We start from the raw sequence: 23721 nt of genomic DNA, 5'->3' as shown, positions 1-23721 counted from the left end.
AGCGGTGTCCGCTTTGATGCAGCAACCGAGAGGGGAAAGGACACATATTATGGTTACATAATGGACATATGGGAACTTGACTACGGACATGATTTTAAGGTCCCTTTGTTTAAGTGCAAATGGGTCAATCTGTCAGGAGGCGGGGTACAGGTAGACCCACAGTACGGAATGACCACAGTGGATCTGAACAATCTTGGGTACACTGACGAACCGTTCGTCCTAGCCAATGATGTGGCACAGGTTATCTATGTGAAGGACATGTCTACCAGACCGAGGAAAAGAAAAGATAAGGAAGCGAATACATCATACGATGAGCCAAAGCGCCACATAGTTCTTTCAGGAAAAAGGGACATTGTGGGAGTGGAGGGCAAGACAGACATGTCTGAAGATTATGAAAAGTTTCATGAAATTTCTCCCTTCAAAGTTAAGGCTGACCCAAGCATCCTGATAAACGATGAAGATTATCCATGGTTACGGCGCAATAAGCAAATGACACAAGCGAAGAAAAAGTGAAGACTTTCTCCCGCAACTATTATGATGATACCATGCCAACTTTGTAATAGACGAGTATGATACCATTGTCCGTTTTGTACAAGAAGTGCATCTAGTTTTTGCCGTAACCCTCTCAACTTTCTTGCACATGCTATGTGGATGAAATGATGATACCATGCCAACTTTCAACCTTCTCAGAGTTCATTTGAAATGCTTTTCAATTTTAGGGTCTTATAGCTCAAAATGATTAGTAAATGCATGAAAAATAACAGGCCAAAAATTAAAAATTATGCCACCTACTGGGCCACCACGGCCTGAATACGATTAGAAACCCATCCATGGGCCAGGATTCAGGCCCGCAGAAGGCCCAGTAGGCCCACAGGCATGTACAGAGAGGTTAGGCCCGTAAACCTGCTTTAGAGAGGAGCTCGACAGCTCAGGCGCACCGCACCTTATAAACAGGTGCGGCTCTCTCTCGGCTAGCGAGGTGGGACTAAACTCACCACCACGCCGCTGTGCAAGGCCATTGGTCCCGGTTGGTGGCACGAACCGGGACCAATTCCATCCTTTGGTCCCTGTTGGTGCCACGAACCGGTACTAATGAGGCTGTGGCCCCACGAGCACCTTTAGTACCGGTTCGTGGCATGAACCCGTACTAGAGTTTCTTACTAAGCAGTTTTTAGTCTCACCTCGCTAGCTGAGAGGCACTACGAGCGGTTTATAAGCCCTGAGTGCAGAGACGATGAAGAAGAGGCGCAATGATCACGTTGCTTAGCTTCAAGCCTTGAGGAATAAGGTAGACTGCATGGAGCTATGTGCAGTGCAGTCTACACTATTCCGAAAGGCTTGAAGCAAATCAACGAGCATTGCGCCTCTTTTTTATTTTTAATAACTTATTACAACTCCGGACTTCTTGTGTTCCGACAAAATAAAATAAACTTTAATAAAATTTATGAAACTAAAATTAACAAAGTATTTTCTGTTCAAAACATTATAAGAAACCTCTATTATTATTGAAACTAAAATCATATAAAATTGATGCAACTAAAATTATCGAAGTATTTTCTGTTCAAAATCATTAAAAACAAAAAGAATTTTCATAAAGAACTTTTTTTGATAGAAACTTTAATAGCAAAAAGAATTATCATAAAGTAAAATAAATAAGTAATTAGAAACAAAATAAAATAAAATAAATAAGTTTTTTGTTGTAAGTAGAAACAAAACAAAATAAATAAAGCAAAAAAGAAAACAAAAAAACTAAATACAGCAAAAAAAAATCATAAAGAACTTTTTTTGATAGAAACTTTAATAGCAAAAAGAATTATCATAAGGTAAAATAAATAATTAATTAGAAACAAAATAAAATAAAATAAATAAGTTTTTTGTTGTAAGTAGAAACAAAACAAAATAAATAAAGCAAAAAAGAAAACAAAAAAACTAAATACAGCAAAAAAAATTGTTGGGGCGCTGCCCGCTTAGCCTTCCAACCCTCAGGTTTGCAAATACAGGCCCAGAAGGGCTAGGAGGCTAAACGGGCAGCGCGCCAAAGTTAGGCCAGGAAGCTTGCTATAGAGAGGAATTCGAAACAGCAGCCGCGCTGCGGCATTTAAACTGGTGCGGGCGCCCCTCGGCTAGCGAGGTGGGACTAAACTTTTGGCCACGATGCGGACAGCAAAAGAAATTTTTGGGGCGCTGCCCGCTGGGCCCTCCAACCCTCGGGTTTGCAAATACAGGCCCAGAAGGGCTAGATGGCTCAACGGGCAGCGCGCCAAAGTTAGGCCCAGAAGCCTGCTATACAGAGGAGTTCGAGACAGCAGCCGCAGCGGGGCTTATAAACCACTCCGAGCCCTTCTCAACTAGCGAGGTGGGACTAAACTTTTGGCCGCGACGCGGGCAGCAAGAGGTCTTTGGTCCCGGTTGGTGCCACCAACCGGGACTAAAGGGGTGCATTGGTACCGGTTCATGGCACCAACCGGGACCAATGCCCACCCTTTAGTCCCGGTTGGTGCCACCAACCGGGACCAAAGGCCGCCGCTTCCCGCCCTTTGCGCTGCTGAAAAGAGGCCTTTGGTCCTGGTTGGTGCCACCAACCGGGACTAAAGGGGGGCATTGGTCTGGATGGGACCTCAGGTCTTACATGTTAGGTTTGGCTGCGAGGTCTGTTTGGTATTAGGCCCAGACTATCAACATCCCTTTATCAATTGGTTAGGAGTAGCAACAAATGTTGCCTAGACGGTGGCTTTAGTTTTACTATTGTATTACTTTGTAAGGTCTTATGTGAACAATTAATAAAGTGGATGTATGCATCGTCCAGATGCACAAATCGGGAGTCTTCTTCCTTTTCTAAAAAAATAACACGGAGAAATACAGCAAACGCACCACACGCCGACACAACTTTGTGCACACAGGTTGGGCCATTCCTTCTGTAAGTAGCTTCTGCCATTCCTGGATCTACTTGGCCTTTCGAAAACGGATAGTCGTAAGACTCCTGCAATATATTGTTGTGATTCACATTAGTATTGTTCGTTGCACTCTGTTAACTGAAGTGGGAAAGGGATACTTTTTGCAAAGGGCGCTCTGTGCGACATAGGGGAAGAGGTACTTTTTCAAAAATAAAAACTAAAATAAAATAGTACTTTTAGTGCACAGCAATCAGTAAAATAAACTTTAATGTGAGAATCATCTGTGATTGGATGGTTAGGAGGACAGTGGTATCCCAGTCAAGGTTTTGATTACCGGTCGAAATTTCAAGATTTCCCATGGTTACCGCGTATTTCCATGCCCCTCGGTAAATCCCCGTACCAAGCAAAAAATACATATTTTTTGAATTTAAACACTCGATTTATAATAAAGTACGTAGGATCTAATTAATACCATGAGAGTTGGTTCTGACGTATTGATAAAAACCTAGTTCCTGTTTTGAGAGGTTTCTGGTTCGAATGTTCGTTCATTCACTTATTTGAATTCAATAGTTAACTATAAAATTCGTTCAAAATATTTTCGGTATTTCTTGGTAACCGTTGTAACCACGTTTACCAGTGCCCCTAAGTAAAATTGTCTCATTCGGTAAGCAAAACCTTGATCCCAGTCCATCAGGATTCAACTTCTAGACTTGGCACTGCGGCTCGCATTTTTCTGAATTTATTTCAGACTTTTCGACGATGTTAATTCAGTGTGAGGAGACATTCTGCCGACTACGCTTGGTCAATAGCAAGATGTTGTGTTGGCTCAGTATCTCGAAGGTGCTTATAGAAGTAGGGTATGCGTGTGTTCATAAGCATGAGTGTACGTACATGTCTGTAAGCATCTACGATTGTACTGTGCTAAAAAAAATTCCAATTTTGACAGGTAGGAGACGCTGGAGTGTCGGCCTCACTCACGACTGAACCCCTTTCACATGGTTAGACTGGAAAAGCAACATATTCCATACACTGCTACAGTAGCATTAGTATTCCTACAGGATTGCCCTCATAGCTGAGCGACCGCTACATCATTATCTCGATCTAACGGACGAAGATTTTGTCCGTCAGAGTGGCCTCCTTGAGGAGTCGGAGCGGCTGTTGCGGCTGCTGAGGCAGCGCCTGGTCCTCCTCGTCATTGGAGGAGTGACGATCTCCTACTTGGTGGAGGAGCCGGCCACCGTAGACGCCGCCGTGGACGATCTCCTCCATGAACCGCCGGAGGAGGAGCTACCGCCTACTCCGCCTGCCGGCGCGGAGCACCACGACTTCGGCATTGCCTCAGCTGGGGTCAAAGACGGGGAGGGGCTCGGGAACGGAGACGGGGGAGGGGAGGGGAGGGGGCAGGTATTCGGGGAGGGGGAGTGCCGCTCTGTGCGTCACCGACGCACGGTTTAAATAGCTGATGCGAGACCAAGTGAAGGGGCGGTCCGCTTCAATGCGGTGCAGTGGACGGAGTTGGTTTCTCGGGAACCTGCGTTCGCATTACAGCGGCGGCTCCCGATAGGTCACGTCGGTCAGCGCCACCCTCCCTCCCTTCGGTCACATCGTGGCATCAATGCTGGCCGCTACGTGCTCTGGACCGGCATGTATGCGATGCGGTAAACAGCGCATGCATCGGAAAGGAAGTGCGGGAGGGACGGGTGGTTGTTTTGGGTGGGCCATGGTGGTCAGAAGGAAGCTTGATAGCGGTCTGGACTCCTGTAAAACCCCATGATTTGTATCCGGTTTACGGAAGAAAACATGTTTGGACCGTGCCGCGGGCCGATACAAAACCACGTTGGATGGCTTCCACGGTACGGACAGGACGGTTGCGGAAGGTTTGCGGGGTCAGCGTTGGACATGCCCTTAGACTGGAAGAGAAACTCGTACGTATTGGGAATCTGATTCGCTTCGTGTGAACTAGTGTGCCGTGCAGCAGCATATTCCAAACACTGCTGCTACAGTAGCATTATTATTCGTACCGGATTGCCATCATAACACGGTGAAATAAAGCCTAGACACATGACACTGCAACTTTGTGGGACAGGTCTAATTGACGAGAGACGACCCGACCCAACGTTTGTTCTCACTTGTGCTCCCCTTAAACAAGTCCAGGACAACGCCATGGCTGCTGTCTAAGGAAGTATCAGCTTCATTAACCCAAGACAACGAACGCCATGGCTGCACCGAACAAGTTGCTCTTCCTAATCATCATCCTAGCTACGGCCTCCTCCATCGACAGCGCGGCCGAAAGATTCAACGGGAGCTGTGTCCCGGCCGAGAGGGCCGCGCTGCTCTCCTTCAAGGCCGGCATCACAGGCGACCCGGACAATCGCCTCGTCTCCTGGCAGCAAGGTGCGCACGACTGCTGCCGGTGGAGCGGCGTCACCTGCAGCCACCGGACAGGCCACGTCGTCAAGCTCCGCCTCCGCAACGATTATCTATTTCCATTTCCAGAAGAGGATTATATATCTGGTGCCAGCAACCCTGAAGATCACTCGCTGCGCGGAAAGGTATCTTCTTCGTTGCTTGGTCTCTCACATCTCAAGCATCTAGACCTAAGCGGAAATATTGTCCTCGGAGCTGGAATGGCTATGCCGGGATTTCTGGGCTCTCTTCCAAGTCTGACTTATCTCAACCTCTCCGAAATGGGTTTCCATGGCAGAGTGCCTCCTCAGCTAGGCAACCTCTCCAAACTGGTACAACTTGATATGAGAAATTATTACGATAATTATCATATTTTATACTCGGACGATATATCTTGGTTAGCGCGTCTCCAGTCGCTAGAGCATCTTAACATGGGCTACATCGACCTGAGCAGAGCCGTTGACTGGGTCCATGCGGTCAATGCACTTTCCAATTTGGTTTCACTGCTTCTCCAAGATTCTAGGCTTAATGAGATTACTCCTCCATCATCACTTGTAGACCTTAACTTTACGGTTCTTGAGGAGCTTGACCTCTCTTTTAACTATTTCTACAGTCCGGCTACACCCAACTGGTTCTGGGATGTAACTAGCCTCAAGAGCCTTAACCTAGAGGCTTGTTATCTATCAGGCCCGTTTCCAAACGAGTTGGGAAACTTGACCTTGTTAGAGACACTTAACATTGCAGGAAACAACATCCGAGGGATGATACCTGGAACAATGCAAAATATGTGTAATCTAAGGTCTCTAGATCTCAGCGTCAACAACATTGACATGGACATAGGAGAGGTAATAGACAGAATACCCAACTGTTGTTGGAAGAATTTACAAGAGCTGAATCTGAGATATGCCAACATCACTGGCATGACATTACAATTTGTGTCAAACCTAACTAGCTTAACCATGCTTCAAGTCAGTCACAACCAATTGAGCGGTTCGGTGCCTCTGGAGATTGGCATGCTTGCAAATTTAACTCACTTGGACCTTGGAAACAACAACTTTAGTGGTGTGATATCAGAAGATCATTTTGCTGGTTTGATGAATTTAAAGTCCATTGACTTATCTCAGAATAATTTGGAACTCATTGTTGATTCGCATTGGGTGCCTCCGTTCAACTTGGATGTGGCATCATTTTCATCTTGTCATTTGGGTCCCCAATTTCCTGAATGGCTTCGATGGCAGAAGAGCATCCGTTCCCTTCAGATTTCAAACAATGGCCTAGTTGGTCGGATCCCAGATTGGTTTTGGACTACCTTTTCTGAAGCTCAGCATTTGGACATCTCCTTCAACCAACTTAGTGGTGACTTACCACTCAATCTGGAGTTCATGTCAATTATTACACTTTCAATGGGGTCAAATCTACTCACTGGTTTGATACCCAAGTTACCAAGAACAGTTGTGGTACTGGACATATCCAATAACTCTTTAAATGGGTTTGTGTCAGATTTCCGAGCTCCACAACTTCAAGTTGCAGTTCTGTATTCCAATTCAATATCCGGGACTATTCCGACGTCAATTTGTCAAATGCGAAAATTGCGGATCTTAAATCTTTCAAACAACCTGCTTTCAAAGGAACTTCCTCACTGTGGCCGAAAAGAGCTGAAACAACAGAACACATCTAGCAGCATCTCTTCCAGTGTCAATTCAATGAGTTCTTTCAGTTTGAATATCACTACTCTTCTCCTAAGTAACAACAGTTTTTCAAGTGGATTTCCTTTGTTCCTACAACAATGTCCAAGCCTTGTTTTCCTGGATCTAACTCAAAACCGATTCAGTGGAGAGTTACCTGGATGGATTGGTGAAGTCATGCCTGGCTTGGTTATCCTACGGTTAAGATCGAACAACTTTTCTGGTCACATTCCAATTGAAATAATGGGACTCCACAATGTTCGTATTCTGGATCTATCCAATAATAACTTCTCGGGGGCCATACCACAATATCTAGAAAATTTGCAAGCTTTGACTAGCACTGCTACTGATTATTATACAAGACATGCTTATCTTTTCTTTGAAGGATACAATGACAAGTATCTAACCTATGATGCAGGACAATCTAATAATAGATTCTCGGTGATGATAAAAGGGCAAGTGCTTGAGTACAGGGAGAATATTGTGTATTTGATGAGCATTGATTTATCTTGCAATAGTTTGACTGGCGAAATCCCAGAGAAACTAAGCTCCCTCGTTGGTCTCATAAGCTTGAATTTATCATCAAACTTGTTGAGTGGAAATATCCCATATAAGATTGGCAAACTTCGATCGCTGGAGTCTCTTGACCTGTCAAAGAACAAACTTGGTGGTGAAATTCCTCAGGGCTTATCAGATTTAACATACCTGATCCGTCTGAACTTGTCATACAACAATCTATCAGGAAGGATACCCTCAGGGCATCAACTCGACACCCTCGAGACAGATGATCCAGCTTCTATGTATATTGGTAATCCTGGTCTTTGTGGGCATCCAGTTCCAAGGGAATGTTTCGGTCCTCCTAGAGATCTGCCCACCAATGGAGCTTCAACAGGATGGGTTGAACATGATTTCTCTCAAACGGATTTTCTTCTAGGATTAATTATCGGTTTTGTGGTGGGCGCTTGGATGGTGTTTTTTGGACTTCTCTTCATAAAGAGATGGAGGTATGCTTATTTTGGGCTACTCGACAACCTATATGACAGGTTGCGTGTCATTTCTGTTGTTACTTGCTAAAATGGTTCGGACCACGGGTATGAATTAAGCAAGAACTACCAAAGATATCGCTACAAGATTAAGGGGCCTGAAGAACTTATTTCTATATTGTATTGTCAAACACTTTATCATTCAGAAATTACTGATGTATCGTATTGTATCTTTGTACCGCCGGTGGAAGTTGTGCATGCCACACAGTTTCGTCTCATAAAATAAATGTATCCTGCTATGGCATACCCATTAATGGTGTAATATTATTCAGAACTACTTGGATTTCTTATGCCACGTAATGTGCAAGGTCCCCTTGCTTGTTTAGATGATTATTTTGGATCATAAGATGTATGGACTAATTTTCATGAATTACGTTTTTATTACCTTTCGGCAAAATGTATTTCCATGCAACTTCTTGTTAAATACACCCTCTGTTAAGAAATATAAAAGCGTTTAGATCACTGAAATATAACAGCGTTTAGATCAAGTGATCTAAACATGTTTCTTTACAGAGGGGGTAGAATTTAGTGAAAACAAAACTTTTATGAATTTTTTTTAAATGTCACTTTGTATTGGTGATCATCAATGTTGTCACCTATTGATAAGAGGCAAAACAGTTATCAACTTTTTGAGAGGCAACAGGCAAGGAAGTAATGAAGAGAACACTTTCTTCAATGCAATCTCCTATTGAACGTTTCAATTTAGAAGTATGCAAATTTGTGTATTTGATTTTTTGGCTGGCCAACACACATTACAACCAACAAGGGGGCAAAGAGGTCATCTACTTGTCAAACAAATTCACACCAGTGAACAACATAACTGTTTATATTACCCAGCTTATTCACCTTGATTTTATTATTATAGATTCTTGTTACTCAAAATTACAATAATGTACCCAGTAATACAACACTGCACAAAAAGTGAACAGTTGCAACAACGTAGCAGAACAAAAAAAGAGAAGTCCCAGTTTGTGCCAGGATACATTCAAGGTTCTCCGAAACACTACATTATTGATCGGCGTGGATCATCTACTACAGAAGTATGAACCGAAACCGACATACGATGAATGAATTGGTGTCACAAAATAATATACATGAAACATCCTCAGACAAAGTTTATGGTGAAGGAGACGCAAGGGTGGGACTCTGTCTCGCCTCCCAGGCCAGCAGCCATGCCGACGTCGTCTTCGGATCTCCAGTAGCTGCTGTAATTCGAAGGTTCGGTTAGCGAAAGACATGAGCAGGCTGCGAGTAGCAACCGCCAATGGACTGCAGGCCAGGCATGGAATTTACCTGTTAGCATTGCCGCATAGCCCTTCCAAGATGATTCTTACTTTCTTCTCACTCTTTGTAGATGGTGTTAGGACAACAGACTGATGCAAACACAATAGGGATCAGACATGATAGTGTTAAGACTGACTATTATTGAACAGCAAGATAAATTACAAGGCCAGACAAAAAAGGAAGAGTAGTGGAAAACACAAGCCCACGTACGCAGTGAAAACGTACGAGGGCAGGATACGAACGACAAGATTAGTTTATCGATCAGAAGGGTAGCAGGTCGACTGAGAATTTACAGTCGCGTGACGCATAGGCTGATAGGCACTCTCAAATAAATTACGCGTGCGTTGCCTGGTGCTGATTCACTACTAGAAAAAGCCTAGTAGTAGCGCGGCTTAAATAGCTGGTAGTAGCGCGGGTGCCCGCGCTACTACTACGGCACTACAGTTAACTGGTAGTAGTAGCACAGCCCATCCCACGCTACTAGTATGTGTGTGAGTAGTAGCGCAGATTCCACACGCGCTACTACTAAATATCTGTAATGCGTGTCTTTGACCCGCGCTACTACTATTAATTTCAAAAAAAAATCTCGACCCAGTGCGTACTGTCAATGGTGTCAATGGTTCGATCCAGCGATGACAGGGGTCACCGGAGGTGCGGACGGGTAGCGGCAGACCAGATCCGGTGACGACTGTTGGAGAGGGACTGGATCCAGTGAAGAGTAAGACGACAGTGTGAGGATCCTCTTCGCGGCCAAGTCAGAGAGGTCCTGGTTGGCCATGTCGACGACCTGCGCAAGCATGGGCATGGAAGGTGAGTAAAACCGGAGGGGGAGGGAGAGGAAAAAAGAGAAACAAGGGAGAAAGGAAGGAGATGGAGGGTGCATCGGGGCTGGTCGCCGGTGGTGAGACCATTTAGTAGTAGCGAGGGATATAAACCGGCGCTACTACTATCAACGTAGTAGTAGCGAGGGGTATAAACCCGCGCTACTAGTAAGTAGCAGTAGCGTGTGTTATAAACCCGCGCTACTGGTAAGCGTCTGCCTATAAACTTTTCCCTAGTAGTGATTGCTGAATCCATCAAAGTATAGATGGATCGTGTGGTTTGTATAGATGAAGGCTAGCTTTGCACTGGGCTAGCAGAAGCTTCCCTTCGTGGTCGCCGTCATCACGTGTCGCCTCAAAGTAATCGACACACCATGTAGCTGGGCCAAGATCCTCCACCAATTTATTTGATTGGGATTCTTAAGAAAAAAATATTTAATTAATTTGAAACATGATTGTTCAGGTCTTTGGTCTACAAGAGAGTGATAGACTGACAGTCACATCTGTGGTAGCTGATAGCCCCTGCAAATTTTTCTCCTTGGAAAGTTAATACTATGATGGAAACTGTACCATGACCATGTTTTCGCTTGGACCAGCTAGCTAGCGTGTGACTCATCCCAAGTTGTGGTAACCGGTAGCCTCTACAAGATATACCAGTACCACACAGCATTTCTCCTTTGACACTTCTTCTTCAGTAAAAACTGCACCATGACCATGTTTTCGTTCGGCATCCCCTCCATGCCATTGCCAGCACACACTAGCCGACCCCAGAGCAACGCCATGGCCGCAGCGAGCTTCCTCTTCCTAACCATCCTAGCTGCAGCCATCACCACCGCCTACTCCGTTGACAGCACGAGAGGAATATCCAACGGGAGCTGCATCCCGGCCGAGAGAGCCGCGCTGCTCTCCTTCAAGGCCGGCATCACGCGTGACCCAGACAATCGCCTCGTCTCATGGCAGCAACGACACCACGACTGCTGCCGGTGGAGCGGCGTCACCTGCAGCCGCCGGACAGGCCACGTCGTCAAGCTTGACCTCCGCAACGATTTTCCAGTTCCAACAAGTTATGAGTCCCTTCGTGTCGATGGTTACCCTCAAGACCACTCGCTACATGGACAGGTATCTTCTTCGCTGGTTGCTCTCCAACATCTCAAGCATCTAGATTTGAGCTTGAATATTCTTCTCGGAAGTGCAAGGGCTATGCCGGGATTCTTAGGCTCTCTCCAGAGTTTGACTTATCTCAACCTCTCCAACATGGATTTTCGGGGTAGAGTGCCTCCTCAGCTAGGCAATCTGTCCAAATTGGTACAACTTGACATACAGAACTACTTCATGTACACCTATCCATACAATGACCTATACTCAAAGGATATATCTTGGTTGTCGCGTCTCCAATCGCTACAACATCTTAACATGCACTACATCGACCTCAGTGGAGTCGTTGACTGGTTCCATACTGTCAGCGCCATCCCCAATTTGGCTGTAATGTTTCTGTCTTCATGTGGTCTTAATAAGAGTAATACTCCATCATCACTTCAACACCACAACCTTACGCTTCTTGAGGAGCTTGACCTCTCTTTTAACAATTTCAGCGGTCCGGCTGCACACAATTGGTTCTGGGATGTAACTAGCCTCAGCAGCCTACGCTTAGAGGGTTGTGAATTAACAGGCACGTTTCCTCAAGAGTTGGGAAACTTGACCTTGTTAGAGACCTTTAGTATTCTAGATAACAACATCCAGGGGATGATACCGGGAACACTGAAAAATATGTGTAATTTAAGGTCTCTAGATTTCAGCAACAACTACATCAGCGGGGACATAACAGAGGTGATTGACAGGTTACCCAATTGTTCTTGGAATAATTTGCAAGAGCTGTTTTTGGTCGGTGCCAACCTCACTGGCACGACTTTACCATTCGTGTCAACCCTTACTAGCTTAAGCATGCTTGATGTCACTGGCAATCAGTTGAGCGGTTCAGTGCTTGTGGATATTAGCAGACTTACGAATTTGACTTACTTACACCTTGATGAAAACAACTTGAACGGTCCGGTGCCCATGGAGATTGGCGCGCTTACAAGCTTGACTGACTTAGACCTTGGAAACAACAATTTGAGTGGTTCACTGCCCGTAGAGATTAGTGCGCTTACAAAGTTGACTACATTAGCTCTTCAAAACAACAACTTGAGTGGTGTGATATCAGAAGGTCATTTTGCTGGTTTGGTGAATTTAAAGTTCATCTACTTATTTAATAATAAGGTGGAACTCATTATGGACTCGCATTGGGTGCCTCCGTTCAACTTGGATACAGCATGGCTTTCATCTTGTAATTTGGGTCCCGGGTTTCCTGAATGGTTTCGATGGCAAAATAGCACCAGTGACCTTAAAATTTCAAACACGGGTCTAGTTGGTAGGATCCCAGATTGGTTTTGGGAAACCTTTTCTCAAGCTACACATTTGGACTTATCCTCAAACCAACTTAGCGGTGAGTTACCATTAAGTATGGAGTTCATGTCTGTGATTGCGCTTTCAATGCAGTCAAATCAACTGACTGGTTTGATACCCAAGTTACCAAGAACAATTGAGTTATTGGACATATCAAGAAACTCTTTAGATGGGTTTGTGCCAAATTTCCAAGCTCCACATTTGGAGGTTGCAGTTCTGTTTTCCAATTCTATAACCGGGACTATTCCAACGTCAATTTGTCGACTGCAAAAACTGCGGGTCTTGGATCTTTCGAACAATATGCTTTCAAAAGAACTTCCTGATTGTGGCCAAAAAGAGTTGAAACCACAGAACCAATCTAGCAACAACTCTACAGGAGTCAATTCATTAAGTTCTTTCAGCTTGAAAATCACCACTCTTCTTCTAAGCAACAACAGTTTTTCAGGTGGATTTCCTTTGTTCCTACAACAATGTCAGAATCTTAGTTTCCTCGATCTAAGTCAAAACAAATTCACTGGAGAGTTACCTAGATGGATTAGTAAATCCATGCCTGGTTTGGTTATCCTACGATTAAGATCAAACAACTTTTTTGGTCAAATCCCAAATGAAATAATGGGACTTCAGGATGTTCGTATTCTAGATCTATCTAATAATAACTTTTCCGGGGCCATACCACCGTATATGGAAAACTTGAAAGCTTTGACTGGCACTGCTGCTACAGATGATTATACACCATTAGATGATCCTTTCGCTGAAGAGTACAGTGACAAGTATGGTTTGACTGATATGGGAATGTCTAATGATAGCTTGTCAGTGGTGATAAAAGGGCAAGTGCTTGAATACACAAAGAATGCTCTATATTTGATGAGCATTGATTTATCTTGCAACAGTTTGACTGGAGAAATCCCAGTGAAACTAAGCGCCCTTGCTGGTCTCATAAATTTGAATTTATCATCAAACATGTTGAGTGGAAATATCCCATATAAGATTGGCAACCTTCGATTGTTGGAGTCTCTTGACCTGTCAAAGAACATACTTGGTGGGCAAATTCCCCGGAGCTTATCAGATTTGACATACCTGAGCCGTCTGAACTTGTCGTACAACAATCTATCGGGAAGGATACCCTCAGGGCATCAACTCAACATCCTCGGTACAGATGATGCAGCCTATATGTACATTGGTAATCCTGGTCTTTGTGGACATCCAGTTCTAAGGCAATGTCCTGGTCCGCCTAGAGATCCGCCAACCAATGGAGAACCAACAAGGTTGCCTGAAGATGGCTTGTCTCAAATAGATTTTCTTCTTGGATCAATTATTGGCTTTGTGGCGGGCACCTGGATGGTGTTTTTTGGACTTCTCTTCATGAAGAGATGGAGTTATGCTTATTTCGGGCTACTCGACAAGCTATATGACAGGTTGTATGTCATCTCTGTTGTTACTTGGCAAAAATGGTTCGGACCACAGGTGTGAATTAATCAAGAACTACCAAAGATACCGCTACAAGATTAAGGGGCCTGGAAAACTTATTGCTATATTGTATTGTCACACACTTTACCATTCAGAACTTATTCATGTATTGTATTGTATCTTTGAACAGTCGGTGGTAGTTGTGCATGCCACAAGGTTTCATCTCATAAAATAAATGTATCCTGCTATGGCATACCCATTAATGGTGTAATATTATTCAGAACTACTTGGATTTCTTATGCCACGTAATGTGCAAGGTCCCATTTCTTGCTTAGATGGTTATTTTGGATCATAAGATGTATGGAATGATTTTTCTGAAGTATGACTTTATTACCTTTCGGCAAAATGTATTTCCATGCCTGAGCAACTTCTTGTTAGATACTCCCTCTTTTAAGAAATATAAAAGCGTTTAGATCACTGAAATATAACAGCGTTTAGATCACTACTAGATCACTATAGTAGTGATCTAAACGCTCTTGTATTTCTTTACGGAGGAGTAAAATTTAGTGAAAACAAAACTTGTATGAATGTTTTCTAAATGTCACTTTGTATTGGTGATCATCAATGATAAGAGGCAAAACAGTTATCGACTATTTTAGAGGCAACAGGAAAGGAAGTAATGAAGAGAACACTTTCCTCAATACAATCTCCTATTGAACGTTTCAATTTGGAAGTATGACAAATTTGTATATTTGATTTTTTGGCTGACCAATACACATTACAACCAACAAGGGGGCAAAGAGGTCATCTACTTGTCAAACAAATTCACACCAGTGAACAACATAACTGTTTATATTAGCCAGCTTATTCACCTTGATTTTATTATTATAGATTCTGGTTACTCAAAATTACAATAATGTACCCAGTAATACAACACTGCACAAGAAGTAAACAGTTGCAACACCGTAGCAGAACAAAAAAAGAGAAGTCCCAGTTTGTGCCAGGATACGTTCAAGGTTCTCTGAAAGACTACATTATTGATCGGCGCGGATCATCTACTACAGAAGTATAAACCGAAACCGACATACCATGAAAGAATTGATGTCACAAAATAATATACATCAAACACCCTCAGACAAAGTTTATGGTGAAGGAGACGTAAGGGTGGGACTCTGTCTCGCCTCCCAGGCCAGCAGCCATGCCCACGTCGTCTTCGGATCTCCAGTAGCTGCTGTAATTCGAAGGCTCGGTTAGCAAATGACATGAGCAGAGTAAGAAAGCCAATGGACTGCAGCCTAGGCATGGAATTTACCTGTTGGCATTGCCGCATAGCCCTTCCAAGATGTTCCTTACTTTCTTCTCACTCTTTGTAGATGGTGCTAGGACAACAGACTGATACAAACACAGCCGGGATCAGAGATGACCGTGTTAGACTGGCTATTGTAGAACAGCAAGGTAAATTACCATGAACAGGGCAGTTGTCTGTTGTAAAAACTAGTTACAGATCAGATGTGAAAGATAAAGCTGGCTGTCAAATAACAGACAGGGAAATTACCAGGAACCGTGCAGGCAGACCATATCTCAGAATGCTCTCTACGAAGACACGAACAGCAGAGAAATGCATCCAGGAGCTAAATACCTAGAAATATAGTACAGGAACCGTGAGGAGTGATATTTATTGATAAAGAAGCAAATAAACTTAGCAAACCATGATTGCCCAGCAACCAAGCAACTAAAGCCCAATATTCTAGGTATACTCTCATGAGTTAAGTTCTGCCATGATGACCACTAGGAGTAGCACTGCCATACACAGACAAATAACATAACAGTAGTGTTCCATCAATAGAGAAGCCGATCCGTTTTGCCTATTACTACGATTTTACGATAATGGGCACATGTTAAAATTCTGCAGAGCTTAAACGAATGAATAGCAGCCATCATTTGTAGCTTTGAACTAACAATCACGGATCAGAAAACAAAGGGGATGCATCCCAATCTGCTTAATGAGTTGACAGCCATATGATTTCGCCCTAAAAAAGGATGCACTGGTGAGAAAATAACAGCATTAACAAAAATAAGCCCCAGATTCCATTATGCCATGGAAGTTGCAACTCAACTATTGTCCTTACAGTTTTAACAAGAGAAAACTACCAGAGAGTGACAACTATGTGAGTTCGCACTATCAAAATAGAAATTCAGATTCAGCATGATATGATCACACCATGTTCTGGTTTTCAGACTACCACTGAAGGAGATCAAATAACCAATTAACCATTGAACAAATTCACAACCTTCATGTTCAGGCTTGCGATTGAACTAGAAAGAAAAATCAAAAGTTTGTGTAGGCTAACATAGTAAATAGATGAGGAAACTACAGTAGAAACCAACCACGAGCTGGAGAGTAGTTCATAATGGATGAGTTCTGATGAAGAACATCTGTGCAATCAAATGAAATATTTGACCGACTTATTTCTACAGTATCTTTTGCAAATGTACAGGAACTAAGGGCATGTGGTTTGTTCACCATACGGTTCATAGATGATATTAGGACATAATACACTGCAGAAGACATGTACCTCACTGTAACTTGCATAGCACCATTGCAATAGAGAGGTCCTCATAACTTCCTGGTCTTGCAGCAGTTTTTCTAGCTCTTGCTTCCGACTCTCCTGTGCTTCAGGACTATACTCAAAGTCACGGATCTGAAATCAAGTGTGAATTAGAAGTTAGTGGATGACAAAACAGTTACGAGAGAATGATAGGTACCAACTGGCAAGATTAATTTTTGCCCAGCTATTAGGAGCTATACGAAAGGCTACATGGAAGTACTGCCACCATGCCAAATTAAGGTTAAATGCAAGCGATGGTTTAAAAGAAAGGATCAGGCAACAAAGTTACCTGGAAACCTTTCTCACGAGCATGGACCTTAAAGTTGTCAACAACCTTGGCAAATAATGTTACAGTGTAGAGAGCATACTCATTGTCCTCGTAAAGCTTTTTTGACGATCTCGGAACCTATATAAACAATAATTAGCTCAATTGAAAGAATCAACTGAATACAATCACAAACTAGGACAACTTGAAAGCTCCTCATAAGGGCAGAGTAAATAGCACCCAGGTAAACGACTGCAAGTCAAATGTATCTAGAATTTGGAAGATTTCTGTGATGGCGAGTTCTTATGATAGCATTAAGACCAGAAATGGTGAACCAAATAAACACTCTTGGTTTTAATTAAGTAGCCATAAATAAAATAGACAAATGCTGAAATGAAGCAAGGCATGAAAATAGTTCAAACAATGAATTATCACAGACATTATCCATATTCAAAGGCTTCTGAACTTACCACAAACGTATCGAGTGACTCGTAGCTTGATAACCAGTCTTTTTGGGAATACTTTGGCACAATAGAAAGGAGTGTCACTAGATGTTCCGAAGTGACCATATCCTCTGGTTTTATGAGGTTGGAAAGGTCACGAACTGCTAAACTGCCATACAAGAGGAACAATCAATCAGAGTAGGACTCAAGGCAAGCAACAGAGTAGCATAATACTAGTACCAAGCATGTCCCTCCCTCTAGAGCTAGTCAGGAAGTATGGTGAGACGATTTACCTTCCAGTTTGCTTCCTGTTGATTGCGCCAAGCTGGCTCTTAACATTACCGTATTCAGCAACTCTAACCTGGAAAAGGGCATATTCAGTCCTTCTGTAAATGTAACATCCAACCAAAACACTTATTTGCATCTATGAGTACAAAATAAAACGAAGGTCTGTATAAAACCAAGACAGCACTTGTGATGAGGACTGGAGACTAATGACAGGAAAGATCGATGTAGTATTTCCGTTATAATTACTTCAATTTATTCCTTTTATTACTGACAAAATGTGGTACCAATTCCCTGGCTGTTTGCATAATGAACATTATGTGGCAATTCAGTGCCAGAAAAGGGGACAGGAGACTAAATAAATACTCATGTAACTAGCTGCACAAATAGGTACCTTAGCCGGAACCGAACATACCAAGGCAAACAGGAAGTAAGCTACATCCAAAATCTACCAATTCAGCGCAGAGGACCAAATGTAACTGTTAAAGTGTTAAACAACACTGTCCAAAATACAGTACCCGGCTAGCCTAGCTAATGTAGTGTTAAGTTGCTGCCAATGTTCCAAAATCTTACTAGCACCCAACTGTAATTTGGTCAGTATGAAGAAGAAGTGAACTGATGAAGAGACGCAGAAGCAGAGTTAATCATCACCTTCATGTCGTCCTCGATCTTGGCGACCTGGGACTGGATGCTGGCGACGGTCTCCTTGAGCGGGGCGTTGACGGGGTACTTGCCCTCGTCCCACACGAACCTGCGTCCAGTAGAGTCGAAGAATGTAAGCAGTTGGCAGATGAAGAATGTAAGCAGCGGCACAGGGCACAGGCAGAAGGAGGGACCTGGTGAGGTAGCTGTCGACGGGGACGCCGTCGACGGTGAGGGTGCCGGGCTCGACCCCTCCGGCGCGCTCCAGGTCCTCGATCTGCCGGCGGATCTTGTGGGAGACGCCCTCGATGAAGATGTTGGACTGCAGCCAGAGGCCGGATCAGGCCGGGGGCCAAGAAGAGGGGTGGGGGGCAAGATCGGGATGGAAAGCAGGTACCTTGACGAGGTCGTCGCTGAGGGCGAGCAGGGAGTCGAGCGTGCCGGGGCGGAGATCCGGGACGGTGAACTGCGCGCGGAGGCCAGGGGAGTCGAGTCAGTCAGGGGCAGAAGGCGGAGGGCGATCGACGGCAAAGGAGGAGGAGGAGGGGGTGCTTACGCGGTAGAGCGGGGTGTCGAAGGAGTGGCGGGAGATGGCGTCCTGGAGGCGCGCCCAGAGGGCCGTCTTGCCGGCGGCGACGTTGTCGTCGGCGACGGGCAGGGCGGCGATCCAGTACCGCGTCGCCATGGTCGGTCGTCGCCGGCGAGGATGAGGGGGAGGGGGTCGTCGGCGCAGGGGAAGGTCGGCTGGATTTCGATCTCCTCTGCTCTGCTCTTGTGTGGTGGTGGATCGGGGAGGGAAGAGGCGACGGCGACGTGGCCACGTGTGCCCGTCACCTCGACGTGGGCGGGGCCCACCTGTCTGTCACCACGAGCTCCCCTCTCCTGGCTCTTGTCCAGGCAGATCAACAATCTCTTGTCCAAAATTCACAAATTCATCCACAAAAATGGTGAAGGGTAGTTGAATGAACAAAAGCAAAAAGGTAATAATCTGCTTACAAGTCTGAATTCCTACAAAACATAATGTTTACCGGTGGATACTTAGAGCATCTCCAATAGATGGTCCAAATGTAAAAATAACTAACTTTCGAATCGTCTGAAGCCAAAAACGCAGCTCCAACAGACGGTCCATATGTAAAAAAAATTTGAACCGCGGCCTCCTCGTGATGTAAAATACAACACCTCGCGATGCAAATTTACATCACGAAGTGCATTTGGTCCAAAACCAGCCGCCGCCCGCGAACGCCCAACCGCCACTTCATTTCCTTTCCCGCCCGCCCGCCCGTCCGCCGCCGCCCCGACGCCGCCCGCATCAGATCCGGCGCCGCCCCGCCCCCGCCGTAGCTCCGTCCGCCACCGCCCCGCACGCCGCCGCCGCCCCGCAGCTCCGCCCCGCCCGGCTCCGTCCGCCACCGCCCCGCACGCCGCCGCAGCCCCGCAACTCCGCCCCGCCCGGCTCCATCCGCCACCGCCCCGGCCGCACGCCGCCGCTGCTCCACCGCTCTCCGATGGCGCCGAAGAAGACGCCGAAGGGCAAGTCGGGCTTCTTCGGCGTGAGGCAGAAGCCCTCCGGTAACTGGGGTGTGGAGTTCTCCGACGCCGGAAGGCGTTGGTGGATCGGCACGTACCCCTCCGCCCACGAGGCCGCGCGTGCCTACGACGTGGCGGTGTGGCGTGCCGAGAGGCCTCGGTCGCACCTCAACTTTCCAGAGATCGAGACTCGGGCGGAAGCGGAGATGCTTGTGCCGCAGGGCATCAACATGAAGGAGATCATGACGAAGAAGAAGAAGATGAAGAAGCCGTCGGTTGTCGTCAGTGCTGGCGAGACCGACGAGGAGGCGATGGCGAGGTTTGCTCGGGAGCATCCGGAGTACGTCCAGGCCAAGCTGGAGTACTACTGGAAGCGTGAGGCGGAGCAGAAGAAGGAGGACGAGACCGGTCCCTCGAAGGTGATCCCCATCGAGTCCTCTTCCGAGGAGGACTGGGCAGACTTCTCAGACGAGGAGGAGGAGGAGGGGTGCGACGACCCGACGAAGGAGGAGTTTTGGGCGCAGTTCCGCAGCTCCGACGATGAGGAGTAGTTTATCTAGTAGTTTGAATAAGTAGTAGTTGAAGTTCATGTATGAAACTATGTTGAATTTGATGTTTGAACTATGTTGAATGGACTAGTAGTATGTCGTTTTAAGAAATTTACATCTTCATTTTGGACCATCTATTGGAGTTGCTCTTTTGGACCATCTGTTGGAGTTGAGCTTTTTTCGGAGCTCCAAAACGCACCTTTTGGCGGTCCAAATTTTACATCTTCGGTTTTGAACCGCCAAATTTTGGACCATCTATTGGAGATGCTCTTACAAAGGTATAGGTTCGTACTTAAGAATCCGTTTTTTTTTTCTAACAAGCGCACGCCCACTCCACGAGCGTGAACCGACACTTTTGTTCTCAGGTACTCCATCCCTGAAGAAATACAGAGTGTTTAGATCACTAAAGTAGTGATCTAAATGCTCTTATATTTGTATACAGAGGGAGTCGATCTCTTCTCGAGGGAGTGTTCAGATCGTAATACGTGTTCACCACTGTTTTCTCGTTCTGGTCTTGGGAAGTAGATCGGCAAAGTCTTGTCGATTGGCTTCTCTAGTAAGTTATCCTTCATCCTTTTATTTAGTTTTCTCTACTTGAGTGTCTTCACTAGTGTTTTCTCGACCAGATCTTCAGGAGAAGATATAACATGTCTTGAAGGATTTGTGTTTCTTTTTCTGCACAAATGTGTGCTTCATCTTCGTATTTTGCTTTCTCTACGGCAATTCACGTTGATATAATAGTATGCGACAGATTTGGATTTGTTATGTTTTCGCAAAGAAAAAGTTTTGGATTTTTATATAGTACCTACAACATTTTTTTGAATATTTGTTACTATTGCGCTTTCACGCTAAGTGTGCCTTGCATTTTCTCTTAATTGTGCATTGTAGATGTGTACATCAGTGGAACCCAGGAGTAGTCATGACTCATGTATGCCAACCAACAACATCCGTGACAACTTAAGTTCAAAAAACATATGTGACAACTTGAGAGTTAAAAAACATATATTAATCAGCTAAAAAAGTGCTTATAATCATTCATTACAGCATACGCCACACAGGGCGGAAAACTAAATTAAAGAATAACCTCCGACCTATTGTTAAAACTAAACTTAGCAATCTCATGAACAGTCGTGTTTGTCTGACGATTGATCTTGAAGATCTTGAAATTATTTGTAAGCTTCATAATGCTCAGCGGTTCCATCTTAAGATAAACAAGAGGGGGCATGTTCAGAATATCATTTGTCTGCACTAGTATATGCTTGCTTATCAAAATTATGGGTGAACATATGTAGACCCATGTTCCCTTGTAGCTCCACCCATGACTGCAGGCATGCACAGAGCTAGTAGTTACCATTTTAGCAAAATTTCAATTCGGTGCCCGAGCTCATCTGCACCCTATAAACAATAAATTCAAAAAATAGCAAACAAATAAAATAAAATTTGAAATTTCAAGGTGTTTGGACATTTGAGGAGTTCGTGGCAAAAACAGATCTGGTCTATAGCACACTTTTTGAAAGTTTGTTTGACAAGTCAAATTGTTATTTTTTGCCACGAGCTACTCAAATGTTCAAACACCTTGAAATTAGCACGTACCTAGAAGATTCTCCCAATTTTCATGTGTAAAAAAATTTAGATTTTTATTTTACTATTTATCGATGGGTGCAGAAACGCCGTGTCCGCATTTAGTTGATACCATGCCTTATGAAAAACGGACTTTAATTTGGTGGTGACAGGGCACATTTCTCTATTAGCCAATGTGTGCGTGTAAGAACACCGGATACATGATTGGGTTGTAATTCACTAGCTCAACTTAGGAGTGGAAAGAAGAGAGAGGAATACCGCATAAATCCAGGAGTTCCTATAGGCACTTACTTACTGGCGACAGGCGACGCATGAAGGAGAACAATAATGGGCATTAAGGCGTCCTTTATTTTTTTCAGTGGCACGTCTAGCATTGTCGATGCGCGTGTGGAGGTGCGTCTCTGGTGGATTTGTCCTTAGTGGATTTGCTCGGATCTGGTCGTAGCTTGTCTATATTGGTGTGTCTTCAAATTGGATCCTTCTGATTTACGCTACTCTTCAACAACGGCGGTTGTTGTTCTGGTGTGTTGGTCCTATGAAGTCTTAGCACGACGACTTCTCGACTGTCTACTACAATAAGTTTTGCTCGACTCCGATGCAGGAGGGGCGATGATGGCGGCGCCTTTGGCTTGCTTCAGTGCTTGTAGTCGTTGCTAGATGGTCTACGAATCTGGATGTAATTATTATTATTTCTGGTGTTCGTTATACTGCCATGATTCAACATGAATAGATTGAAAGTTTCTCACAAAAAATGTTGTGCTTTAATTTTTCACATTAATAATCTAAAAATTATTTAATTTAACATTTTTAAATAATATCTTTTTTAGTTGTTAGTTTAATAATACATAAAAGGACATGTGAAAAAATAAAAAGTGTTTGCATATCCTCCCCAACCCAAGAAAACCAAAATGAAAATAAAAAAGTAAAAAGAGGAAACAGATAAAACAATAAAATGAAATTTAGGTGAAGGTGCCGTATATGTCGCTGCTAACATGAAACCAGTGCAAAGCTAGCACGCCTTCGCTGAAGTGCCCAGCGGGTGGACTGACAGCTTGCGTATCTTTTGTTGTCATTTTGCCGTCTTTCTTTCTTTTTAAAAGTTTAGCTTTTTCTATTTTTATTTTTATGTTAAAATTTATTTATTTATTATTAGTTGTGGATATGTATAAATGTATGAACTTATTTAAAACATCTTTTATTTGCATTGGAAGGAACATTTTCTAAATACAAGGTTAACATTTTGTCAAATATATTCATATTCATATTTTGGCACAATATTTTAAATTTCATATATAAGTTCTCCATTATTAATCTGAATCTTTGTCAATGCTTTAGAAATTTCTTACCTAAAAAATATTATATTTTTGAAATTTCAGAACAAAGAGTGGCCAAGTCATTATGCGTGTCCCTCACCCTTCCGCGTGAAGCTGTGAATAGGTGGGCCAAGGCCCAAATGGGAGGGACGTGTGCGTTTTTATCTTTTCTCCTTTTTTGCAATGTTCAGTTTTCTTCTTTGAGCTTTTTCTGGTTCTTTTGTGTTTTATTTTTAGTTTCCTCAATTCAGTTTACGTTTATAGGATTTAAATTTTCTCTTGTTTTATTATCTAATTTTTGGGAACATCTAAACACTTTTATAATTACATGGACTAATATCTCGACAAGCATGAACACCTCTCTTGTCAATGTATGAACTTCTTAAAAATATATTAGTGTACATACCCGTATGTAGGAACATTTTATAAATGTGAGGCAACCATATTTTAAATACTCTCTCCGTCCGGAAATACTTGTCGGAGGAATGGATGTATCTAGACGTATTTTAGCTTTAGATGCATCCAT

The 23721-nt window shown here is 43.9% G+C and overlaps 4 protein-coding genes across 5 annotated transcripts; 3 read left to right on the top strand and 1 right to left on the bottom strand.

Annotated features, from left to right (window-relative positions):
* The first annotated feature begins 5110 nt into the window (after window positions 1–5110).
* Window positions 5111–8560, top strand: LOC109782180 (receptor-like protein EIX1). The gene has a single exon (XM_073506557.1). The coding sequence runs from the start codon at window positions 5111–5113 to the stop codon at window positions 8057–8059; it is 2949 nt and encodes a 982-aa protein (XP_073362658.1). The 3' UTR covers window positions 8060–8560.
* A 2247-nt stretch (window positions 8561–10807) lies between these two features.
* On the top strand, window positions 10808–14313 carry LOC109782196 (receptor-like protein EIX2). The gene has a single exon (XM_020340796.4). The coding sequence runs from the start codon at window positions 10842–10844 to the stop codon at window positions 14043–14045; it is 3204 nt and encodes a 1067-aa protein (XP_020196385.1). The 5' UTR covers window positions 10808–10841; the 3' UTR covers window positions 14046–14313.
* A 518-nt stretch (window positions 14314–14831) lies between these two features.
* Window positions 14832–19084, bottom strand: LOC109782197 (V-type proton ATPase subunit C). 2 transcript variants are annotated; one of them, XM_020340797.3, is made up of 11 exons: window positions 18783–19084; window positions 18624–18692; window positions 18421–18548; window positions 18236–18335; window positions 17593–17660; window positions 17327–17468; window positions 16881–16997; window positions 16559–16684; window positions 15538–15621; window positions 15295–15374; window positions 14832–15213 (listed from the first exon to the last, which is right to left on the bottom strand). In XM_020340797.3, exons 1-11 carry the CDS (start codon window positions 18909–18911, stop codon window positions 15114–15116), a joined length of 1143 nt encoding a protein of 380 aa, XP_020196386.1. In that variant the 5' UTR covers window positions 18912–19084; the 3' UTR covers window positions 14832–15113. The 2 variants fall into 2 exon arrangements, with proteins under 2 accessions (XP_020196386.1, XP_020196387.1); XM_020340798.4 differs by having other exon boundaries at window positions 14832–15210; window positions 18783–19067.
* Window positions 19085–19684: 600 nt separating this feature from the next.
* Window positions 19685–21044, top strand: LOC109782186 (uncharacterized). The gene has a single exon (XM_020340787.2). It carries the CDS (start codon window positions 19732–19734, stop codon window positions 20302–20304), a length of 573 nt encoding a protein of 190 aa, XP_020196376.1. The 5' UTR covers window positions 19685–19731; the 3' UTR covers window positions 20305–21044.
* The last annotated feature ends 2677 nt before the right edge of the window (window positions 21045–23721 follow it).

The sequence above is a fragment of the Aegilops tauschii genome, chromosome 1 (genome assembly GCF_002575655.3).
Source record: "Aegilops tauschii subsp. strangulata cultivar AL8/78 chromosome 1, Aet v6.0, whole genome shotgun sequence".
Lineage (NCBI taxonomy): Eukaryota > Viridiplantae > Streptophyta > Magnoliopsida > Poales > Poaceae > Aegilops > Aegilops tauschii.
Note: the sequence above shows the minus strand (reverse complement) of the source record. Positions and strands in the feature narration are given on the sequence as shown.

Bases quoted from the DNA above. Each gene is read 5' to 3' on its own strand.
- LOC109782197 (XM_020340797.3), bottom strand. From the start codon at position 18,911: ATGGCGACGCGGTACTGGATCGCCGCCCTGCCCGTCGCCGACGACAAC. The intron at 16,998-17,326 runs GTAAGTTCAGAA...TTGTTTATATAG, and splicing joins AGTCACTCGATACGTTTGTG to GTTCCGAGATCGTCAAAAAA. The intron at 15,622-16,558 runs GTACATGTCTTC...CTATATTTCTAG, and splicing joins GCTATGCAAGTTACAGTGAG to GTATTTAGCTCCTGGATGCA.
- LOC109782186 (XM_020340787.2), top strand. From the start codon at position 19,732: ATGGCGCCGAAGAAGACGCCGAAGGGCAAGTCGGGCTTCTTCGGCGTG.
- LOC109782196 (XM_020340796.4), top strand. From the start codon at position 10,842: ATGACCATGTTTTCGTTCGGCATCCCCTCCATGCCATTGCCAGCACAC.
- LOC109782180 (XM_073506557.1), top strand. From the start codon at position 5,111: ATGGCTGCACCGAACAAGTTGCTCTTCCTAATCATCATCCTAGCTACG.